Source organism: Idiotropiscis lumnitzeri, chromosome 1 (assembly GCF_059441095.1).
Source record: "Idiotropiscis lumnitzeri isolate Australia: NSW breed Sydney's pygmy pipehorse chromosome 1, RoL_Ilum_1.0, whole genome shotgun sequence".
Classification (NCBI taxonomy): Eukaryota; Metazoa; Chordata; class Actinopteri; order Syngnathiformes; family Syngnathidae; genus Idiotropiscis; species Idiotropiscis lumnitzeri.
In genome coordinates, this window is record NC_142391.1 from 4,788,231 (window position 1) to 4,806,189 (window position 17,959).

The 17,959-nt window shown below is 40.4% G+C and overlaps 2 protein-coding genes across 2 annotated transcripts; both read right to left on the minus strand.

Annotated features, from left to right (window-relative positions):
- Positions 1-3: 3 nt before the first annotated feature.
- slc22a3 (solute carrier family 22 member 3) lies at positions 4-6,530 on the minus strand. The gene is made up of 11 exons (XM_088312166.1): positions 6,011-6,530; positions 5,133-5,236; positions 4,902-5,056; positions 3,822-3,990; positions 3,631-3,748; positions 3,396-3,496; positions 3,101-3,315; positions 2,913-3,021; positions 1,405-1,517; positions 1,193-1,292; positions 4-277 (listed from the first exon to the last, which is right to left on the minus strand). Exons 1-11 carry the CDS (start codon positions 6,395-6,397, stop codon positions 235-237), a joined length of 1,614 nt encoding a protein of 537 aa, XP_088168292.1. The 5' UTR covers positions 6,398-6,530; the 3' UTR covers positions 4-234.
- Positions 6,531-9,143: 2,613 nt separating this feature from the next.
- On the minus strand, positions 9,144-16,933 carry txlnbb (taxilin beta b). The gene is made up of 10 exons (XM_088304756.1): positions 16,629-16,933; positions 15,743-15,993; positions 14,153-14,244; positions 13,864-14,034; positions 12,253-12,447; positions 11,726-11,845; positions 11,571-11,645; positions 10,704-10,796; positions 10,523-10,618; positions 9,144-9,613 (listed from the first exon to the last, which is right to left on the minus strand). The coding sequence occupies exons 2-10, from the start codon at positions 15,963-15,965 to the stop codon at positions 9,176-9,178; spliced, it is 1,503 nt and encodes a 500-aa protein (XP_088160882.1). The 5' UTR covers positions 15,966-15,993; positions 16,629-16,933; the 3' UTR covers positions 9,144-9,175.
- Positions 16,934-17,959: the final 1,026 nt, after the last annotated feature.

Consider the following 17,959-nt stretch of genomic DNA (forward strand, 5'->3'; position numbering starts at 1 on the left):
AAAATAGACGTGATTCCAGAATTGTGTAACAAGCAGAAAGTAACAGACGATGATGTCGTACATCGATGGCTTTTTAATGCGGCCTGTTATAATAGCCAAGTCCATTTCAAATTTTATGTTGATTGGCAGAAATTTCGTTTCGTTGAATGAAGCGTTCCAGGAGCTTCTACCATGTGTGCTTCTCGGCGGTGAGGCCAAGAGGGCTCGAAATCTTCTTGAGACTCCCTCCTCTCGTCATGTCATCGAGTCGTTTGCCTCCTTGGATCGGTTTTGCTTTCTACGAGAGGTCACAAAAGTGGATATTAGAAGTGGCTCAAGTAGAGACGCCACACGCTGAAGACGGATTTTTAACATGAACTTGTTTTTATAGCAACACATCACACCACACTGTAAATGTATTTTCTGCCAATCCGCCCAGTTCAATATACATATATGCAGTGGCGGGCCGTGCATTTCAAACGTAGGCCTTCAGGAAAGTCCGACTTTGTCCGACTTGATTAAATCCCCGTCATATTGCCGTCATTTATAACGCCACAGCTGGAGAAATAATCTACAGAAAGTCACTTACGCACTACTGAGCGAGTGTTGGACGACCTAGCTTCTCTTGAAAGGTCCGTCTTGAAAATGGCCTCTCAAGTGTATCTGCAATTAAATTCCTTCCTTCGGCCATTTTGGTTTAAAATAAGTATGAATATATTTTAGATTTTTGAACGGTCGCCAATTAGGACTTTCTGGTGTGTTGATTCCTCATAGCGCTGCCTCCTCACGAGTGAGTATCCAATCGCAAAAACACGTTCATCACCTTCAGAAAGAAGGCCTTACTGTCATCAACTCGCGATCTGATTGGCTATCGCAACTTCTATCAACTCTGAAAGCCCCCTTGAGGCACAGAACAGATGCCCGCACGATTGTATCTGAAGGCCTCGGACGAAGAGTGCGTCCTTCTGGTATTGTGAAATCTGCCCGGCAACACAATCTGGCTGAATTCTGATTGGATAAAAAAAACTCTAACCTAAAGATTCAACACCAGGATATAATATGACATCAATTTCAAGAATATGATCATGATTTCTTGTTAGGCCAGCCCACCACTGCATATATGGCACCTCTCGCCATCAACAAAAAAGTGCAACACGGCATCCAGACTGCTTGTGAACGCAATGAAGAAAACATAGTCGTAAAATATTCATACCTTCTTAGATTCTCCATGTCCTCGATAGTCTCAGGTAGCGCTACTCCCTTCATCTCCGGCAACAGCGTCACCAAGCCGCAGGTGACAACTGACATAGCCCCTTTAACAACAAAAACGCACAAAGGTTTTTTTTTGGTACCGCCCCCTTCATTTATATGCATGGCACCTGATATGAACGTGGTTTCAGGTCGGTAAGACATTTTCGAGCGTACCGTAGACACAAAAGGGAAGCTCCTCCCAGAAGGTTGCCAGCCTGTAGAGCAGCAACGGGGCCACAATGGCGCCAGCGTCACACGCTGAAGAGCACACGCACACGCCAAGGTTTCTACGCAAATAGACGTGGTCATGGAATTAGTGACGTAGTGAGTAAGTAGAGTTAATTTGTGATTCGGTTGAACTACCTAGCGTCTTGTTAAAGAACGGCAATTTGTGCGAATATCGTTGATGTCCTTGAGTGAGTGTCCGAGGGCAACATGGCAAAGTAGCATTTACTGCGTCACAATTTTTGAGGTTCAGGCTTCGAACTTTTGCTCCTAAGTGGTGTTTGCATGTCCTCCCTGTGCTGGTGTGAGTTTCGTTTGTCTGTGTGTGCCCTGAGAATTGTCTGGCAATAACTATCCTGCCTTTCGCCCAAAGTCAGTTGAGATTAGGGTTATTATTATAGTTTGACAATTTTAATTTGTGTAGTTTTCATTTAATTTGATTTTTTTTTTAATTTTTAAAAAAAAATTGATTTACATTTTTTTTTTTGTTTTAATTAGTCTTAGTTTTTTTAATAGGTTAGTTTTAGTTTAATTTCAGTATCACTTTTTCTTTAAAAAAGTGTTTTACACATAATTAAAATAAAAAATCAACAAAAAATAGTCTGTATGTTTTCTTTTTCACGTATGAAGCAAAAAAGAAAAGCTCTTTTTAGCTAGCGTTGCGTTTCGGGCTGAGTTAAATATCAAGAGCAGGTGAGCCATTCAATCCAGCGGCACACAAACACATCTTCTAGGAGCGACGTCTTTTGCTGCCTCCTTTTTTTTTTTTTTTTTTTTTTTTAACAATGTTGCTTCTGCGTGACAAACTTTAAGCGGACTACTTCTGGGAAACGGCTGTGTCGTTAATATCAGAATAAATGTTTTTAAAATTAACTCGAAAGGCTTGCGTGTTAAATGAAAACTAAGGACATTTTCTCCTCAACAATAGTTAGTTGTAGTTAGTTTTGTAAACGTAAAATGTAGTTTTAGTGAGCTTTTGTTTTTTTTTTTGTTTGTTTTTTTTATTTATATTTTTTTATTTTGTAAACGTAAAATGTAGTTTTAGTGAGTTTTTTTTGTTGTTTTTTTGTTAATTTTTTTTATTTTCTTTTGTTAGTTTTGTAAATGTAAAATGTAGTTTTAGTGAGCTTTTGTTTTTTTTGTTAGTTTTTTTGTTTTTTTAGTTTCTTTTGTTAGTTTTGTAAATGTAAAATGTAGTTTTAGTCAGCTTTTTCCAAAAAAGAATATTTTATTTTATTTTGTTGACCCCAAAAAAATGTTTTTTTCTATTTTAGTTTTAGTTATTTTATTAGTTTTCGTTGACTAAAATAACCTTGGCTGGGCTAGGCGCCAGCTCACCTCCAACCGTCATGCGGACAAGCAGTATGTAAAAATATAATCAGAAGGATGTGTGTGTCTGATTTTCCGGCTTACAGAAACATGTTACTTGATCATTTCCTCTTGTAAACGTGCTATACCTCAGCGTGGTGGGATACAGCTCCGTGTTTGCAAAGCTGAGCGTCTCCAACGTCGTCGCAACGGCGAGCCTCCCGATGAACGCCACGGCTTTTTTCAACCAAGAAAGCTCTGCCGAGAATCCCCCACCAACCCCGTGACAGAAATTACGAACGATGTCACATGACGGCAGGGCTCACCTCGAACCTACCTGAGGAAATGAAGGGCGCGGCGAGGCAGGCCAGGCCTCCGATTAAACTGGTGGCAGCCATCAGGGAGCGTCTGCCGATTCTGTCAACCAGCAGGTAGAAAATAAGGCCCGTGGGGAGCTCCACCACCGAAGAGAGGAAGAAATCCAGGAAGTGGTTGTCATTGGTGAGCCCCAGGCGCAGAATCAGACCGAAGAACACAATACTGCTTGAAAACCTGCGGAGGGGGAATTAAAGCAAACACTCAACTGTGGGAAGAAATCTCGACTCGCCGCGAGGATCGTCAAACTGACTTGCCAGGCATAAATTAAAATAAGCGTGTTCCTCCTGATGAAAGGCGTCCGGAACAAGTCCAGAAACGATACAGGATGTTCTTTCTTCTTCTCCAGAGGAATGATCTGAAGTGAATCAAATTGTGTTGCTCACAATCATCAAAAGGATCAAAAAGACTTTTTGGGTGAAATTTGGGGAGGAATATCTAAAATTCCATCCAAAGTCCAGTAGCCTTAACTTTCACTGGTGAGTGACGTACCTCTTGGATGTTCTGTGGCAAGCTTCTTCCGTTGCACTTGGCGACGTCGGCCATGATCTTCATGGCTTCCGAGGTCCTCTTTTGGGAGAAGAGCCAGCGGGGCGACTCGGGAACCAACCTGAACAAACACGTTCTCATTGCACGGCCCGGATTGGAATATGAACACGGCACGGCGGTAAAACGGAGTTTACCAGTAGTATGGGAAAAAGAGGAACCAGGGTAGCGCCATGATAAGCTGCAGGGTGCTCCAGGAGGGTACGAGGTAAGCCAAGCCGGGCATGATCACCATGCCGACGGAGAAGAACGTCCGGCATACCGTGGACACAAGTTTCCTGTTGTTTGAGCTGAAGAACTCAAACACTGTATTTGGATCAAATGAACGATTGTTTGATAAGAAATTTGGTCACATCAAGGCTGGATATCTTCAGATTGCCCAAAAAGCGACCCAATACACCCTTTTGTGAAGCAAAATTACGCAGTAGCTTGAACAGGAGTAACACTCTTGAGTGTCAAAATGCGACCGCCTGGTTGAAGATTAACTCCGGTCAGTTGTTGACCGCTGAACGTAGGAGAAGTAATCGCATGATGTTTTTCTTTTTTTCCTTACCATTTGTGGGGACTCATCTTAGCGTTGGTTTGAGGTTGGGGAGCCCATTGCGTCGATCGCGATCGACCACTAGCCTGTCGTTGACCTGTTGCATGACTCACCGCTAACTAGCAAAATGCGCAGGTTACATTTTGGTCCAGCTCCTCGAAAACCTAATAATAAAGTCTAAAAGCGATATGGCAACAACTTAGTGAGAGAGAAGATGGATGGAGTGGTTTGGTCACCTCACCGCATCGGAGAAAAAAAAAATCAATTTAATTTTAAATGAAAGTGAACAAAAGCATGACAACGAAATATGTCTTTGAAAAACCGCAGTATTTAGAAAATAAAACATTAACGAGATTTTATTCGTTTCATTTTTTTCAAGTTCGGCGGGCCGGATTAAAACGTTTCACGGGCCACATGTGGCCCCCGGGCTGTAGTTTGCCCACACCTGCTCGAAATCGTCTTTTTTTTTTGTACCCTGTGATTGGCTGGCAACCCTTTCAGGGTGTTCCTAATGGATGGATGGAAGTAGGTTGATCATTTTTATTTTGGTTATTTTATATATATATATATATATATATATGAAAAAGACTCGGCTCCCCTGGTTTAAGGAATAAAATCATTTGATTTTAGTATTTTGTGGAAGTGGGGGAGGGGGGGTGGGAAAGCATGAACATACGCAGTACGTAGCACGACGTCCACGCTCCCTTCTGAAGAAACCCTTGCAGGAAGCGAAATGCCAGAAGCAGCGGGTACCACGGCGACAGCATGACGCCGACGCCCGCGATGCCGTGGCACAACATGAAGGCAATGAAACACGGCTTCCTGCCAAACCTGGCATAAGGACGCTTCATGACGTTTCATCTGCCGGCATTTGTTTCTCCCCAAAAACAAACGTCGGGAGGCGAACCTGTCGGACAAGTAGCCAGTGATGAAAGCGCCGATGAATAATCCGCATGCCATCATGACTTGATTGAGATCAGCCAACCAGGATTTCTCGCACACCAACGAGAACTGCGGGGCAGAAGAGTTGATTTATGCTTTGCTGTCAGCTTCCTGATCGCCTCCTGAACGGCGCATGTCTCCTGATCTCAGTCTCGGTTAAATCTCCGATAACGTGGCTATTTTTGTTTCTCTGAAATCTATTTTGTGTGGAGAGTAAGACTAAGCTACTCTCCTTCAACCGATCTTTGAACCGAATCTGCAAAAAGTTCTTCTTTTGAAAAATAGTCACCGGGTGGGTCCAGAAAACGACGAAATATAGCGACAGACACGTGAATAAAATCGGATTTAAAATCTGGCTGTGGAGAGGCGAACATCTGCTCAGGAGGAAGTCTCGATTTGTTTCTAGTTGCTTTTTCTGACAAATTTTCACCAGAAATATCGGGGACGTTGCTAAATATAGTGACAGTTGAGTGAAAGGAGGTGACGATTCATTCGGAATGTCTCCATGGCTGCTCTGGAGTTTGTGATAAGACCGTAAAAAGTTGCTAGATTTGTTGCTAGTTTTTTTTTTTTTTATAATATTCGCTAGATGGGTTTGAAAAGTCGCTAGTATAGTGACAGATGCATTAGGAAGGCTGATTTGCAGTCATTTCCTGCTCTCTGTCAACACCATAAAAGTCACGGGAGTCGTTCTAGTCGCCTTTTTTGAGTTGGAATTTTTTTTTCAAAAAATAGCGCAACTTAAGTCAACTTGAGCACTTTGGCTATTTTTACATGGATGCCTTTATGAGTCTCTTCTCATGATTCGGATAGAGAACATGGAGAATACACAGCGACAAGTACCTCAGAAACAACGGTGGAATAGTTTTTATCGAAAGCCCACCCGCCATCGCAAGGGATCACGGCGGTCTTGTTGGACGCCAGCTGGCGTTCCAGGTCGTCGCAAGTGCTCTGACTCAGGTTCAAGTCGAACCTGCCGCAACGGCTTAAGACGGCACCGGAACGGGGGATGGTGACCTCCTTCACCTCCTCCTCCGTCCAACCGCACTCCCCCCGGAGCTGCCCGGCCTCCGGGATGGCGCACCAATGATCCGGCGTCCTGCCGAGAAAAACGGCCGACACCAGGACAAAAGAGAAGGGGATCAGCGGCAAGGAACACAGCAGCAGCAGTTTCTTCTGGAAAAGCCCAAAGTCTCCGATTTGCACGATGAGGTCGCTGAAGTCTGCCATCACCGCTAAAGATGTCTTTGGGTGCGGGAGGGGATGGTTGTTTATAAGGAGCAGTCTGGAGCGGCGCAAAGTCCTGATTTCGTTATCAGTCCGGAGTTTACTCAGATGAACTCTTCCTGGAGGGGAAGCGACTTTCAAATCGACCTCATTGTGTTTTTGTCGGTCTGCTGATTTATGTGAAGAGTCAACTTTCATTTCCTATAACAACTTCTTCATTGGTTTCCTTTGACTACTCAGCTGATCACTATTGAGTTGCAAAGTTAAATGAATTCCAGGATAGGAAAACGAGGCGGCAGATATTTCTCAAGTAATAGACTTTTTTTTAAACTTGCATTTATATTAAGAAGATTAATATATTATTTGTTGCATTATTTGAGCCCCCCCCCCACCCCCCAAAAAAAGGTTTTATTAAAATATGTCACTGTAGCATTATGACTTTTTTGCTTTAAATGAAGCCGTATTTTTGGGAGAAAAAGTCTGACTATATATTAAGAAGCTGTAGCTATTGTTTTTTTTTTTTCAAAATAAATATAATACTGAAAATAAAGGATGGTTTAAAAAACAAATGGATCTTATGGCAGTATTTTTTTTTTTTAGATTTTTTTTTCTCCAGGAATGAATCAGATTTTTAGAGAAAAAAATATGACGGAATTAAGTCGGGTTGCCCGAGAAACAAAGTAGTGTGTATTTTTTTGTATATTTATATTATTTTTGCGAGGAAAAAAAACAAGAGAATCGTCATCAGAATCAGAAATCCCTTTATTGTCATTGTACAGTGTGCAACGAGATTAGAGAGCTCCCCTCTCCAGTGCAATACAACAATAATTTAAATAAATATATAAATTAGATTAATTAAAGAATAAATAATGAAATAGAAAATAATACAAAATTGGATAAATAAAATAATAATAATAAAATAAAAAAGAAAATTCGGAGAAAAAAGTTAGAATCTTACGAGTCTAAAGGGAACCTTCATTTAGATTTAAGCCTTATCAAGAAAAAAAAAATTACGTTTCTAATTTCACCTTTTTTAAGTCTTCATGTGATTGCAGTGAAGTGAGATTTTTTTTTTAAAACAACTGTCTTAACTTATGAGAATTTAATTTATTTTTTCCTTGAACAAAAAACTAATTTCATGACAAAGTTGAATACTTTCCGAACATAAATATGTAATCATATGTGATTAAATCCAGATTTTTTTTTCCACAGAATTTATTTCTAAAATCATGTTTAGTCACATGGTCGTGTGAATTTTGAAAACAAAATTGGATCGTGATGGCTATAAATCCATTTCCGAGATGAAAAGCCATGAATTGACCTCATGAGTTGATGCAGATTGCTGCATATAAATATACCTTCGAACTCTGATAACGCGTCATCGGCCCACTAATTATTGACAGCTCTGCTTTCTTGCCGCCTTACCTCAAATAAAAGCCGCCTTGGACCTTTGTCACGCCGTCGTCTTTTTTTTTTTTATCGCCTTTGACAGCTCGAATACGCAGCAGTGCTGGTTTTACGGCAACTCTTATCAATGTCTGCACCTCTGCCCGGCCATTGTTGAGCCGCCGCGATCATGTCAAGTAAATTTACACAGCAGTGACAGCACGTGTATTCAGGCTCATGTCTCCATAGTGACAAAAAAAAACAAAAAGAAAAAAAAAACTAAAACATCCTCGGCTTACTGTTGGTGCATGTCAAGGTACAAGGCTGGTGTTGCCGTAACCTTCCGGCAGATGGCGCTCTTTTTCATTTTGCATCGCACTTGACAAATTTGAAAGATAAACAAAGAGATTCATTTTATGGGACTTTTGTTTATATAAATCGCAGAGGTGTGTTTTCCTTTGACTGTGAATTCTACTCATATTCATTCTGTGTTTTTTTTTTTTTTTTTTTTGGGGGGCGTGGGGCAAGGTCCGCTGTTTATTCGCAGAAGGCACTGCCTATTTTCATTTTTTTAAATATGTTTTTCATGGCAATTATTAGGAAACAAGCTACTTCTCATTCTGCAATAAATACTCTATTTCTATATTAAAAATACAACTTTAAATTTTATTTTCTCTAAATACATTATAAATGTAACGGTTCTCAAATTATGACTTTTTTTCTGTATAAATAAATATTCTTGTACTATGGCAAATAAAGAAAATATATATATTTTTTTGGGGGAAAGATGCCATTCCGTTTCTAGAAATGCCACTTTATTCTGGGAATGTTGTAATTTATTTATTTTTATGTTTATGTTTCTATATCTTTGCTGCTGTAACACCTCAAATTTCCCCATTGTGGGACTAATAAAGGACATCTTTATCTTATCTTTAAAAAAAAGAGGGGTAAAAAAATATTTTTTTTTTTTGAGGATACTCCGCATTATTTTTGTAATATTACAATTTTTTTCCCTGGGGGAAAAATATTTTTCCTCAAAAATGTTTGCAGATTATTGCAAATATTGAAAAAAAAGATTTAATTTTTTTCTAATATCATGACTTTTTTTATCGAAAAAAACCCCAACCATTTTAAAATTTGACTACTCTTGTAATAATTGCAACTTTTTTTTCTTGGAACAATTTTTGCCCCAAAAATACAATTATTCTTCTGAAATAATAGTAAAATATTATTCTTGACTTTAAAACAAATTGTAGTGTAATAAATTTAAACATGTCTAAGCATATTTGTGGAAACTGCAATCACTGAAACACATTTATTAAAAGGATCTTTTTTTTTTTTTTTTTTTTATTGCCACAGAAATAACACAGAGTACAAAGCACAACATTTTAAATGTTAATCAACAGACTCCAGTTCCAAATGTTCTTGGCGTTTGTTCCTCTGCTCTGTGTGGTTCTCTGCCGGTTCCTGGGCGCCTTCGGAGGGTCCTTGTGTCGTGGTGTCCTCGGGCACCACGTGGGAGATGGCGAAAGATCCGGCGATCTCCTTCAAGAGGGCCCGCTCGGCTTTCAGTTTAGCCAGCTCCAAGCTCAGAAGGTTTTCCGCTGGAGCGGCGGGCTGGACGGTGGCCGGCGCACTTGTCGGCTCCTCAGGAACTTCCTCCGAGGTCTCCTTCTCAGGGTCCTCCTTCTTCGTCTCCTCAACCGGGTGACCTTTGGCTTCTTGCGCCTTCTCGTAGAGACTCTTCCTTTCTTCTTGCAAAGCCCTGCACAGACGTTCCAACTTCTGGTTCTTGACAGTGACCACCTCCAGCTCCTTGTCCCTCACTGCTTTCTGCAGAGCACATTTCATACAGCCCATGATGATGACATTAATTGAACACTCCGGAAAGGAAAAAAAGCGAGTCATTGATTAGGAAAGTAGTCATTTGTGACGGTCGCTGCTCGGTTTCATTTTCATCAAGGCACTAACACAAGAATTATCATGATGAACAAACTGATTAAAGCAGTGGTCCCCAACATTTTTTTCTGCCGCGGACCGCTTCATACAAGCTGCGGTTGGTGACCACTGGTTTAAAGGGGAAGTCAACCCCCAAAACTTCTTAATAAGAATATGTTCTATGCAGCCTCACTAGTCTAAACATGGCATTTGGATAAATATTGCATTAAACATTCAAATCCACCCATTTTCGCACATATCAGGAAGCGGCCATTTTGTCAATTTCCATCGACTGAAAATGACATCACAGTTGCGAACGACCAATCATGGCTCAGCTTCAGAAAACACATGAGCCGTGATTGGTTGTTAGCTGAGCAACTAGGATTTCATTTTCGGTCAACAGAAAGTGACAAAATGGCCGCCCTCTGAGATGTATAAATATGGATGGATTTTATTGTTTAACTCATATTCCACAAACGCAAACTTAATCAGACGACCGTGTTTAGACTAGTGAAGGAACATGGAACATATGAGTGCAAATAATTTTTCGGGGGTTGACGTCCAATTTAATTTTTTTAAAAACACTTATTGGAGGTTTCTCCTCCTTTTCTCGGGGTTGACGTTTGTTTATTCCCCCGATTACATTGATAATGGGCGCCAGTTCCACGCTGCTTTTTGCCGCGTATAAATCTTGTGATCTCATTTTGAGGCTGACATCTCCCGCCGCTTTGTTTGAGCTATAATGAGCATCACACATGCAGTACATCAGTTGATTAGCGAAGAACAAAGGCAAAAGGCCCTTACATCCGCCACCATGTCGACGAGACTCTTGTTGCAGCCGTCGAAGCGACTCTTCCATGATTGACACTCCTTCTCCAGCTTCCTCATCTTCTTGGCCATCTTGGAACACAACAAACATGTTAAGGCGCCTAAAAATATCCTCCTCGCTACTCCTTTTTCGCCTTTCAAAGGCTGCCGTTCGTACTTTATCCATGTCCTGTTTGAAGCTGCTGTAGACGCTGTTACTTTTTGAAACGGTGCCCTGGATCTCGTCAAACTTCTTGGAGTACATGTCGAGCTGAGGAGATAAAATCGGTGTTACCATTTGGGGAAAAATAAATTAAATGATTAACACTGAACTGGGCCATGTGGCCTTCAAATTTGATTTCAGATTTGTTTTTTCAGCACTTATAGATGAAAAAAAAAAAGCCCAAAAAAAAGAATAACATTGTGCAGGTCACGTTCTGAGTTTTTTTTTTCCTCCCACTACCTTGCATTAGCGTCCACAGAGAAAACAGAAATGCTGCAAAAATGTTTTTTCGACAGCCATAATGTGAAAAGTCACGCTTGCAAAAATTGGGATGCTTTTTTTTTTTTGTCTACTGATGACATTCTCAGTGCATTTTTTTTTTTGCAATATAATGTAAATAGTTGTATGTATTTTTAAAAAAATATTATTATTTATTATTTTTACAAGAATAACCATGCTTTTTAAATAAGTCATGGATTTCAGAAAAAAAAATCAGATAGTGTATTTTCCTATTAAAAAATTGGGAATGGGACATCAACTAAGGTATTTTTTTTAAATATAATACATAAAGGTAGATTCTTTTTTTGACCGAAATAGTAGTTTTAGAAAAATAAAATATTTCAAGAGGGGGAAAAAAGAATAGTTGTATTTTTGGGAGAATTTCTCTAAGAAAATGTTTCATTACAAGAATTATTTTTTTTTGCCAGAAAAAAACATTTAAAAAAATATTTTTTTGTATTAAACTAATAACTAATTAGAAATACAGTCTTCTCCAGAAAGAGTCAGTTTTTTTTTTTTTTTCATTCTTTGTCTCCAGCATACCTGCGCTTTCATATCCACCTCACCCTCCTTCAAGAGTTTTGCTTGCGACCTGTACTCGGCGGCTTTTTGGAGCAGCTGTTGGGACATTGGCAAGGTTGAGAATGGCAGTACGGCACCAACGCAAAACGTCCTTCCGCTAAAAAAAGGCGACGTACGAGCTCCCTCTCCAGCTTGTGCTTTTCCTCGGCCTCCTTCAGCAACATGTTGGCCTGAGTCAGCTTGGTGTCCAGAAGCTTCTCCTTCAGGTCGCGGTGCTTGAACACCTTCTCCAGGTTCTGGAAGAGAGCGTATTATTTTTTTCGTTTCAAACAAATTACGATATAGACAGAACAAAGTGATATTTTAATGGAAAAAAAAGTCTAATCTTGCAAGACGGAAATAATAGATTAGTATTTTAAATGATCTCTCCCACGCCCTAAAAAAATGGCCGTAGTTTTTTCAGAATAAAGTTGGAAATTGCAATTTTCTAAAAACAAAACTTATAACCATACAATAACAAATTGGACTGTTTCAAGCAAAAAAAAAAAAGTTACATTGTATGAGCCATAGCTTTCAGACCGGTCCAGTGCAAGAACAACAAGCGCAGCAATAAAATAGAGAGAAGAGCTTTCCGGCAATGTGGATGAAATTGGACGATAACACACGCCGTTGGTAGTGAACGCGGTTAGCGGACGTTACGTACCGCCTCCCGCTGGTCGTACTGCGTAATGAGGCCTTTGAGTTTGTCGGCCAGGGCGCTGTTCTCCTGACACAGTTTGGTGTTGCGGCTGCTGTGCTCTTCGATCTGGGCCTGGATGTCGCTCAGGGTTCCCTGGAAGTGGGTGGTGATCTCCTTCCGCTTCAGGTCGTCCTCCCGGCACCTTTGCAGCGTCTCCTCCTGCCGACACAGACATTATTTCGATTTGTGGCGAGGCGAGAGTAGGTGCGCCAGCTGTCGGGATATCGGTGCTATTTTTTTCTTAACTTGTGTAGGATAACGTAAGATGAATACATTGATTCAAAACTGGGACTCGGCATGTCAAACTAGAAAATGACTGAACACACCGCAAAAGCCGACGGCGATGCGATCGACTCCGGACTTTCTGAGTATGCGTAAGAAGTAGTACCCCTCCATGCCATCGGCGGCGATAGTCACTGCTTAGCCTTTATCATCCACCCATCCATCCATCTTCTATACCGCTTCTCACTCGGGCCAGTGATGTCCAATAACGGCGCTCTTTCGTGAATGACAAGACAATGTCGTCCAGCCCGGCATTATGTCCACAGTGGACATGTGAAAATGTGCAAAGTTCATTTAGTTCTTGTGAAATAGCTTTCATTTTCATAATTCTTCTGCTTTCATCACTTCCCGTTCTTGTCCCGGATACTGATTAGCTAGCTAACAGCCAATCACAGTGCTCATTTAACCCGACAGCCCGACACCATTGTCAATGTTGAATCGTCCGAAGATACCCCAAGAACGGCTCCGACTTTACGACGCGGCACGCTACACCAAACCGACAGCATGACGTCGGAACGGCGTGTTGACGCTGTCATGACTCGTTAAAGCTGACCTGTGTTTATGTTACTTTGTCTCCCTCTACAGGCGTAATTAACTATTTTCTCTGCTATTTCCAACTTGTGTTCTTATTGGCACATTTAATCACATGACACCTTCAGTTCATAGTGCATGCATAGTTTGCTAAGCTACGCATTAGCTTTACGTGTTTTCAGCCATTCGACGTTCCGCGTGCTCTCACAATTTCCTCTCGCTGTTTGTGCCTGAAAAAAAGCATCGCTCGTGAGTAGCATTTGCTTTTCTTTGACACTTGCGTTTGTGTGGCGCATTTGACACACATATATATATATATATATATATATATAAAATGTGTTTAGTTTATTGCTTGCATTCTGAGTGTCAGTAACTTTATAGAGTAAATTCTAAACTACATTGTTTACAAGTTATGCACAGCTCTTTATATTATCATTTGTGTATCCTTACGTTATTTTGAATAACTTGCCATAGTTATAGTAGATGTTTTTATATCATTTCAGTTTCGGGAAAAAGTTATACTCAAGAGATTGAAGACAACAGTAAAACAATTCAACTTTACTCCGCGCAACATCAGAAGCAACTGGCGGGTCAGTATCTTGCTCAAAGATCTCTCAATCAGTTGTACAGGATTGATAAGAAGTACCATTAAGAGTAGAATATAATTTGTTATACGTATTTTGTTCGGCGGTTCATCGTGAGGTTTTCCCCTTTTTAAATTGCGTCACAGCTCAATTAGAGTTTTTCATCCGGGCGAGGCACCTTCAAGGTCTTGTTGTGCCGCTGCAGTTCCCGACAGAGTCCCTCCAGTTTGCTGCGAGCCAGGACGGCGCGGCTGTGCTCACTCTGCAGCTGGTCCTTCTCCTTCATCACCTGCAGAAGCTTCTTCTGCAGAACCCTTAGCTGCTTCTGGTCGCTTCGGTGCTCCTCCAGCTACAATCGAACAAGAGCGCATGAACCCTGTCCAGATGTTGCCAACCCAACGTTACGCTCGGAGATTAAGCGCAGGATTAATCTGATTTGGCTCGCGCGTCCCGGTAAATCCACTCACCAGCTCGGCGTGCTTCTTGATGGTCGCTTCCAGTTTCTGCTCGGGAGTGTCAAGTTTGTTCAGACTTTGCATGAGGAGCATGGCGTCCTTTCCTGAGTGGCGACAGAAGATCTCAGATTTAGCGAAAATTCCTTGTAAATCTGAGGTCATACACTGTATTTGTCATTCAGACGGTACCATTTGGATTCTTGGATCTGAATCCTGATTGAAAGCATCTTGCTTTATGTTTTGTTATTGCTCTTGAAAGTTGATCCACCAAGACTTAAAATCCATTTCAAATGTTTGTGATTTTGCTCCAATTAGAACCCGATCTCAAATCTGTATCTTGATCTTTTTTATTTTGTGTTTGGGTCACACAGAAGCTTTTTGTTGAATTGATTCAAAATCATTTCAAAACCTTATTTTTCACTCTGAGTCCAGGTTTTTAGATATAAATCTAGATTTTAATCCAGATTCCAGATCTTGACTACTGTTGCCAGGCGATCCATTTGTTCTCGGATTATCCCAAAAATACAAATTTAATCCAAATCTGTTTCCCAGTGTCAAAACACGGTCCACATTCTGATCTGGATCAGAATTGAAACATATTCATTTGTCTTTGAATCATACTAAAAACTACACACCCAATCAAAATCTAGCAAACTATCTTGAATAGTTCCTGTGGATATCCTCCTTCATTCAGGTCAGAATGAATCGCTTCCCGGTTGCAATCAATTCAATACCATGAGAAAAATCTTGAGTTATGTTGCTTAGACGAAGAAAAAAAAAATTACAAAATGATTAAAATCCAGATTCCAGGTTTGAATCTAGATCCCAGATCCTGATCACGGTTTATAGTTAATCCATTTGGTTCTTGGACCATACCCAAATAATAATACTTAAATTAGATTCTTCTGAAAACATTCTTCCAGTCCATTTTCTAGATCCTGATCAGTGTCAATTGATGAATTTGTTGGATCATACTGAAGACACACCAATTCATAGCTGAAAAAAGAAAAATGTGAAAAGTAACTAGAATCCAGATTCTGGAATTAAATCCCGATTCCGGGTCCGAAACACAATTTACATTGGATCTGTTTTTTGGATCATACCGAAGCTACACAGGAATTGAATCGAAATCCATTCAAGATAGAAATCATTTGATTAATGTCGGTGTTTAAACATAATTCAAATCCACAGTCCCAATCCAGAATTGATCCATTTATACTTTGAGAGGACTGATGCGACACACCAAATTCAATCAAAAGATTTTTAGAACATCTTAACATATGTTGGATTTAAAAACAAAAAAACAATCCAGATTTTAAAAATTATTTGAATCCAGATTCCTAATTCAGATCCAAATAATGATTTTCAATGTATCCATTTGCTCTTTGATTGTACCAAATGTACACATCAAATTGAAATCAAAATCCATTCCAATCAACTTCACGCATCCATAAACGCGCGCATAAAATTCAATTAAAATCTATTCGTTTTGTGATTTCAGTCTTTTCTATTTTGGATCCACAAAGGAAACTGCAAGGATTCATTAAAATCCAGATTCCAGATTGAGTTGAACTATGTTTGCGTCACCCAGACCAAACCCACCCAAGCTTTTGAGCATCTTTTTCTCCAATTTCTGGTTCCGTCGGGTGTTGGGCTGGACCTCCTCCGTTCCTTCCGGCTCATCTGGAGCCTCGTCGGCTTGGTAGGTGCTGATGATGTCCTCCAGTTGCTTGCCCAGGTCGTCGGTCAGGTCCGCATTCGTGTCTCCGGCTGACACCACCGGGGTTCTCTGGGCCGGGGTGCGGTTCTCTGGACAGGACTCCATTTTTGTGCCGTGTATCTGAGAGGCAATCCTTTCAATGAGAATTTCATTTGTGAGTTGGCTTTTTATTTTCTATGAGGGGGAAAAAAAATGCAAATCCCAAGAAACTCAGGGTTGACAGGATTGTGTTTGACCTCTGAGGTAGGCTACTGAAAAGGAAGTCCTGATACAATGTCGTACTTTCTGTTCACTGCTGTGAAACATGCATTTTGTGCTTCCTTGCATTCAAAGAAGGGAACGATGAAAAACAAGCAATAATGTTGCACCATGAATCCCAGTCGGAGAATGTTTACGCGCATAAAATTAGCGCAGCCTATTCACGCTGCTTTCACAAGCTGAGCACATGGCACCTGTTCCAGAGCCACGGGCTATTTTAAGACCCTCTTTATATGGGCAGGACATTTATTTATTTCCTCCTAAACCCACACCATTGACGGTTAGCAGCTGCGTGCACAAAAACGCCAGTGATTTGCTTTGAAAAGCGCGTTAAGGAAGCGAAAAATCCCACGATGTTATCGGGAGTAGGGATTATTTAATCGTCATTAAAAGTCAAGGACAAACAAGCAGTTAGATCATTATGTAAAAAAAAAAAAAAAAAGCATATGTATGGTTAATTTTCTGTTCATGCCAATGGGCTAAAGCCAGCTAACACACGGGGGGTCTTACCGGGACCGAGGGCCGCAGGGGGAAAGAAAGAGCGTGGAGGGGCTCGGACAGGCTGCCTGCCACCACAGATGCAACAGCTGTGATAAGACCACCTCAAAATAGACCAACACCCCCAGCAGGGGGAGAGGTGAGGGGGGGAGTGGGAGGCCAGGACGGGACGCTGGAACCTGTTTACACTCTGGGTGGGAATTGTGATTCACTGAAGACGACCATTCATGGTTTGCTATTTCAAAATATTTAACCGCCAGATTTGTATTAACGTATTCTCAAAAGTCTCGTCGCTTAAGTTTCGTAGCACTGCTGCCTTGAACATGTATGTGGATTGTAGATTTTTATTTATTTTTTTTGAGGGGGGGGGGGGGTCCAATCAGATTTTAGTTTTTATGTGTTGCCATTTTATTCTAATCTTCCCACAGCTTTCAGAATCAATAGTGCTGGCCAATGAACGTCAGCTAGTGTAAAATATAATGAATAACACTTTATTTTTTTTTATTATTTTTATTTTTTTTACTAAAAAAAATCTAAAAAATTTGAGTCAGTTTATTGTTAAGGTAATGAACGTCAGCTCGTATAAAATTTCATGAATAACACTTTTTTTTTTTTTTATTTTTTAAATTTTTTTGCTAAAAAAAAAACTAAAAAATTTGAGTCCGTTTATTGTTAAGGTAATGAACCTCAGCTAGTGTAAAATTTAATGAATAACACTTTTTTTTTCTTGCCCCCCCCAAAAAATTAGTCTGTTTATTGATAGGGACTTTCCAAAATGAGTTTTTGCATTGTAGTTTTGTGCCATTCTTGAATGGTCATTTTTAAGCGAGAGAGCAACAAATCACTGCATGTTATTTTGTTGTTGGTTAGGATAGAAAACCTTTTATACCTGCATTGAAAAAAAAATATTATGAAAAATGAAATAATATTTTGAGCGCATATTTTGCACATACTTAAAATGGCACTTTTGTCATACTGCTCAGTCGTTAGTACGTGTGTGGTCCCATGTGGAATTCTGGCCCCCCTCCATCATTTAAGTTGCCCACCCTCTGCCTGAACGTGACATCATTTGCGCGATACCTCCAGCTAGTAATTTCCCACTATTTTTGGAAGCCTTCATTTTCAGCTGGCAGTGCAACATCGTTAGTGACTAAATCATTTTCATCCCTCCTTCCTTCGGTGTTTGTAACAAAGCGTGAAATAAATTGCCACACACACACACACATTCCAGGGTTGGAAGTATATTCTCTTAAAACAATTTTGAATTGAATCTGAGCACCAAATGATAATAATAGAACAAACCTAGCCCCCCACCACTGCGCCCCTCCTCCATCTCGAAAGCA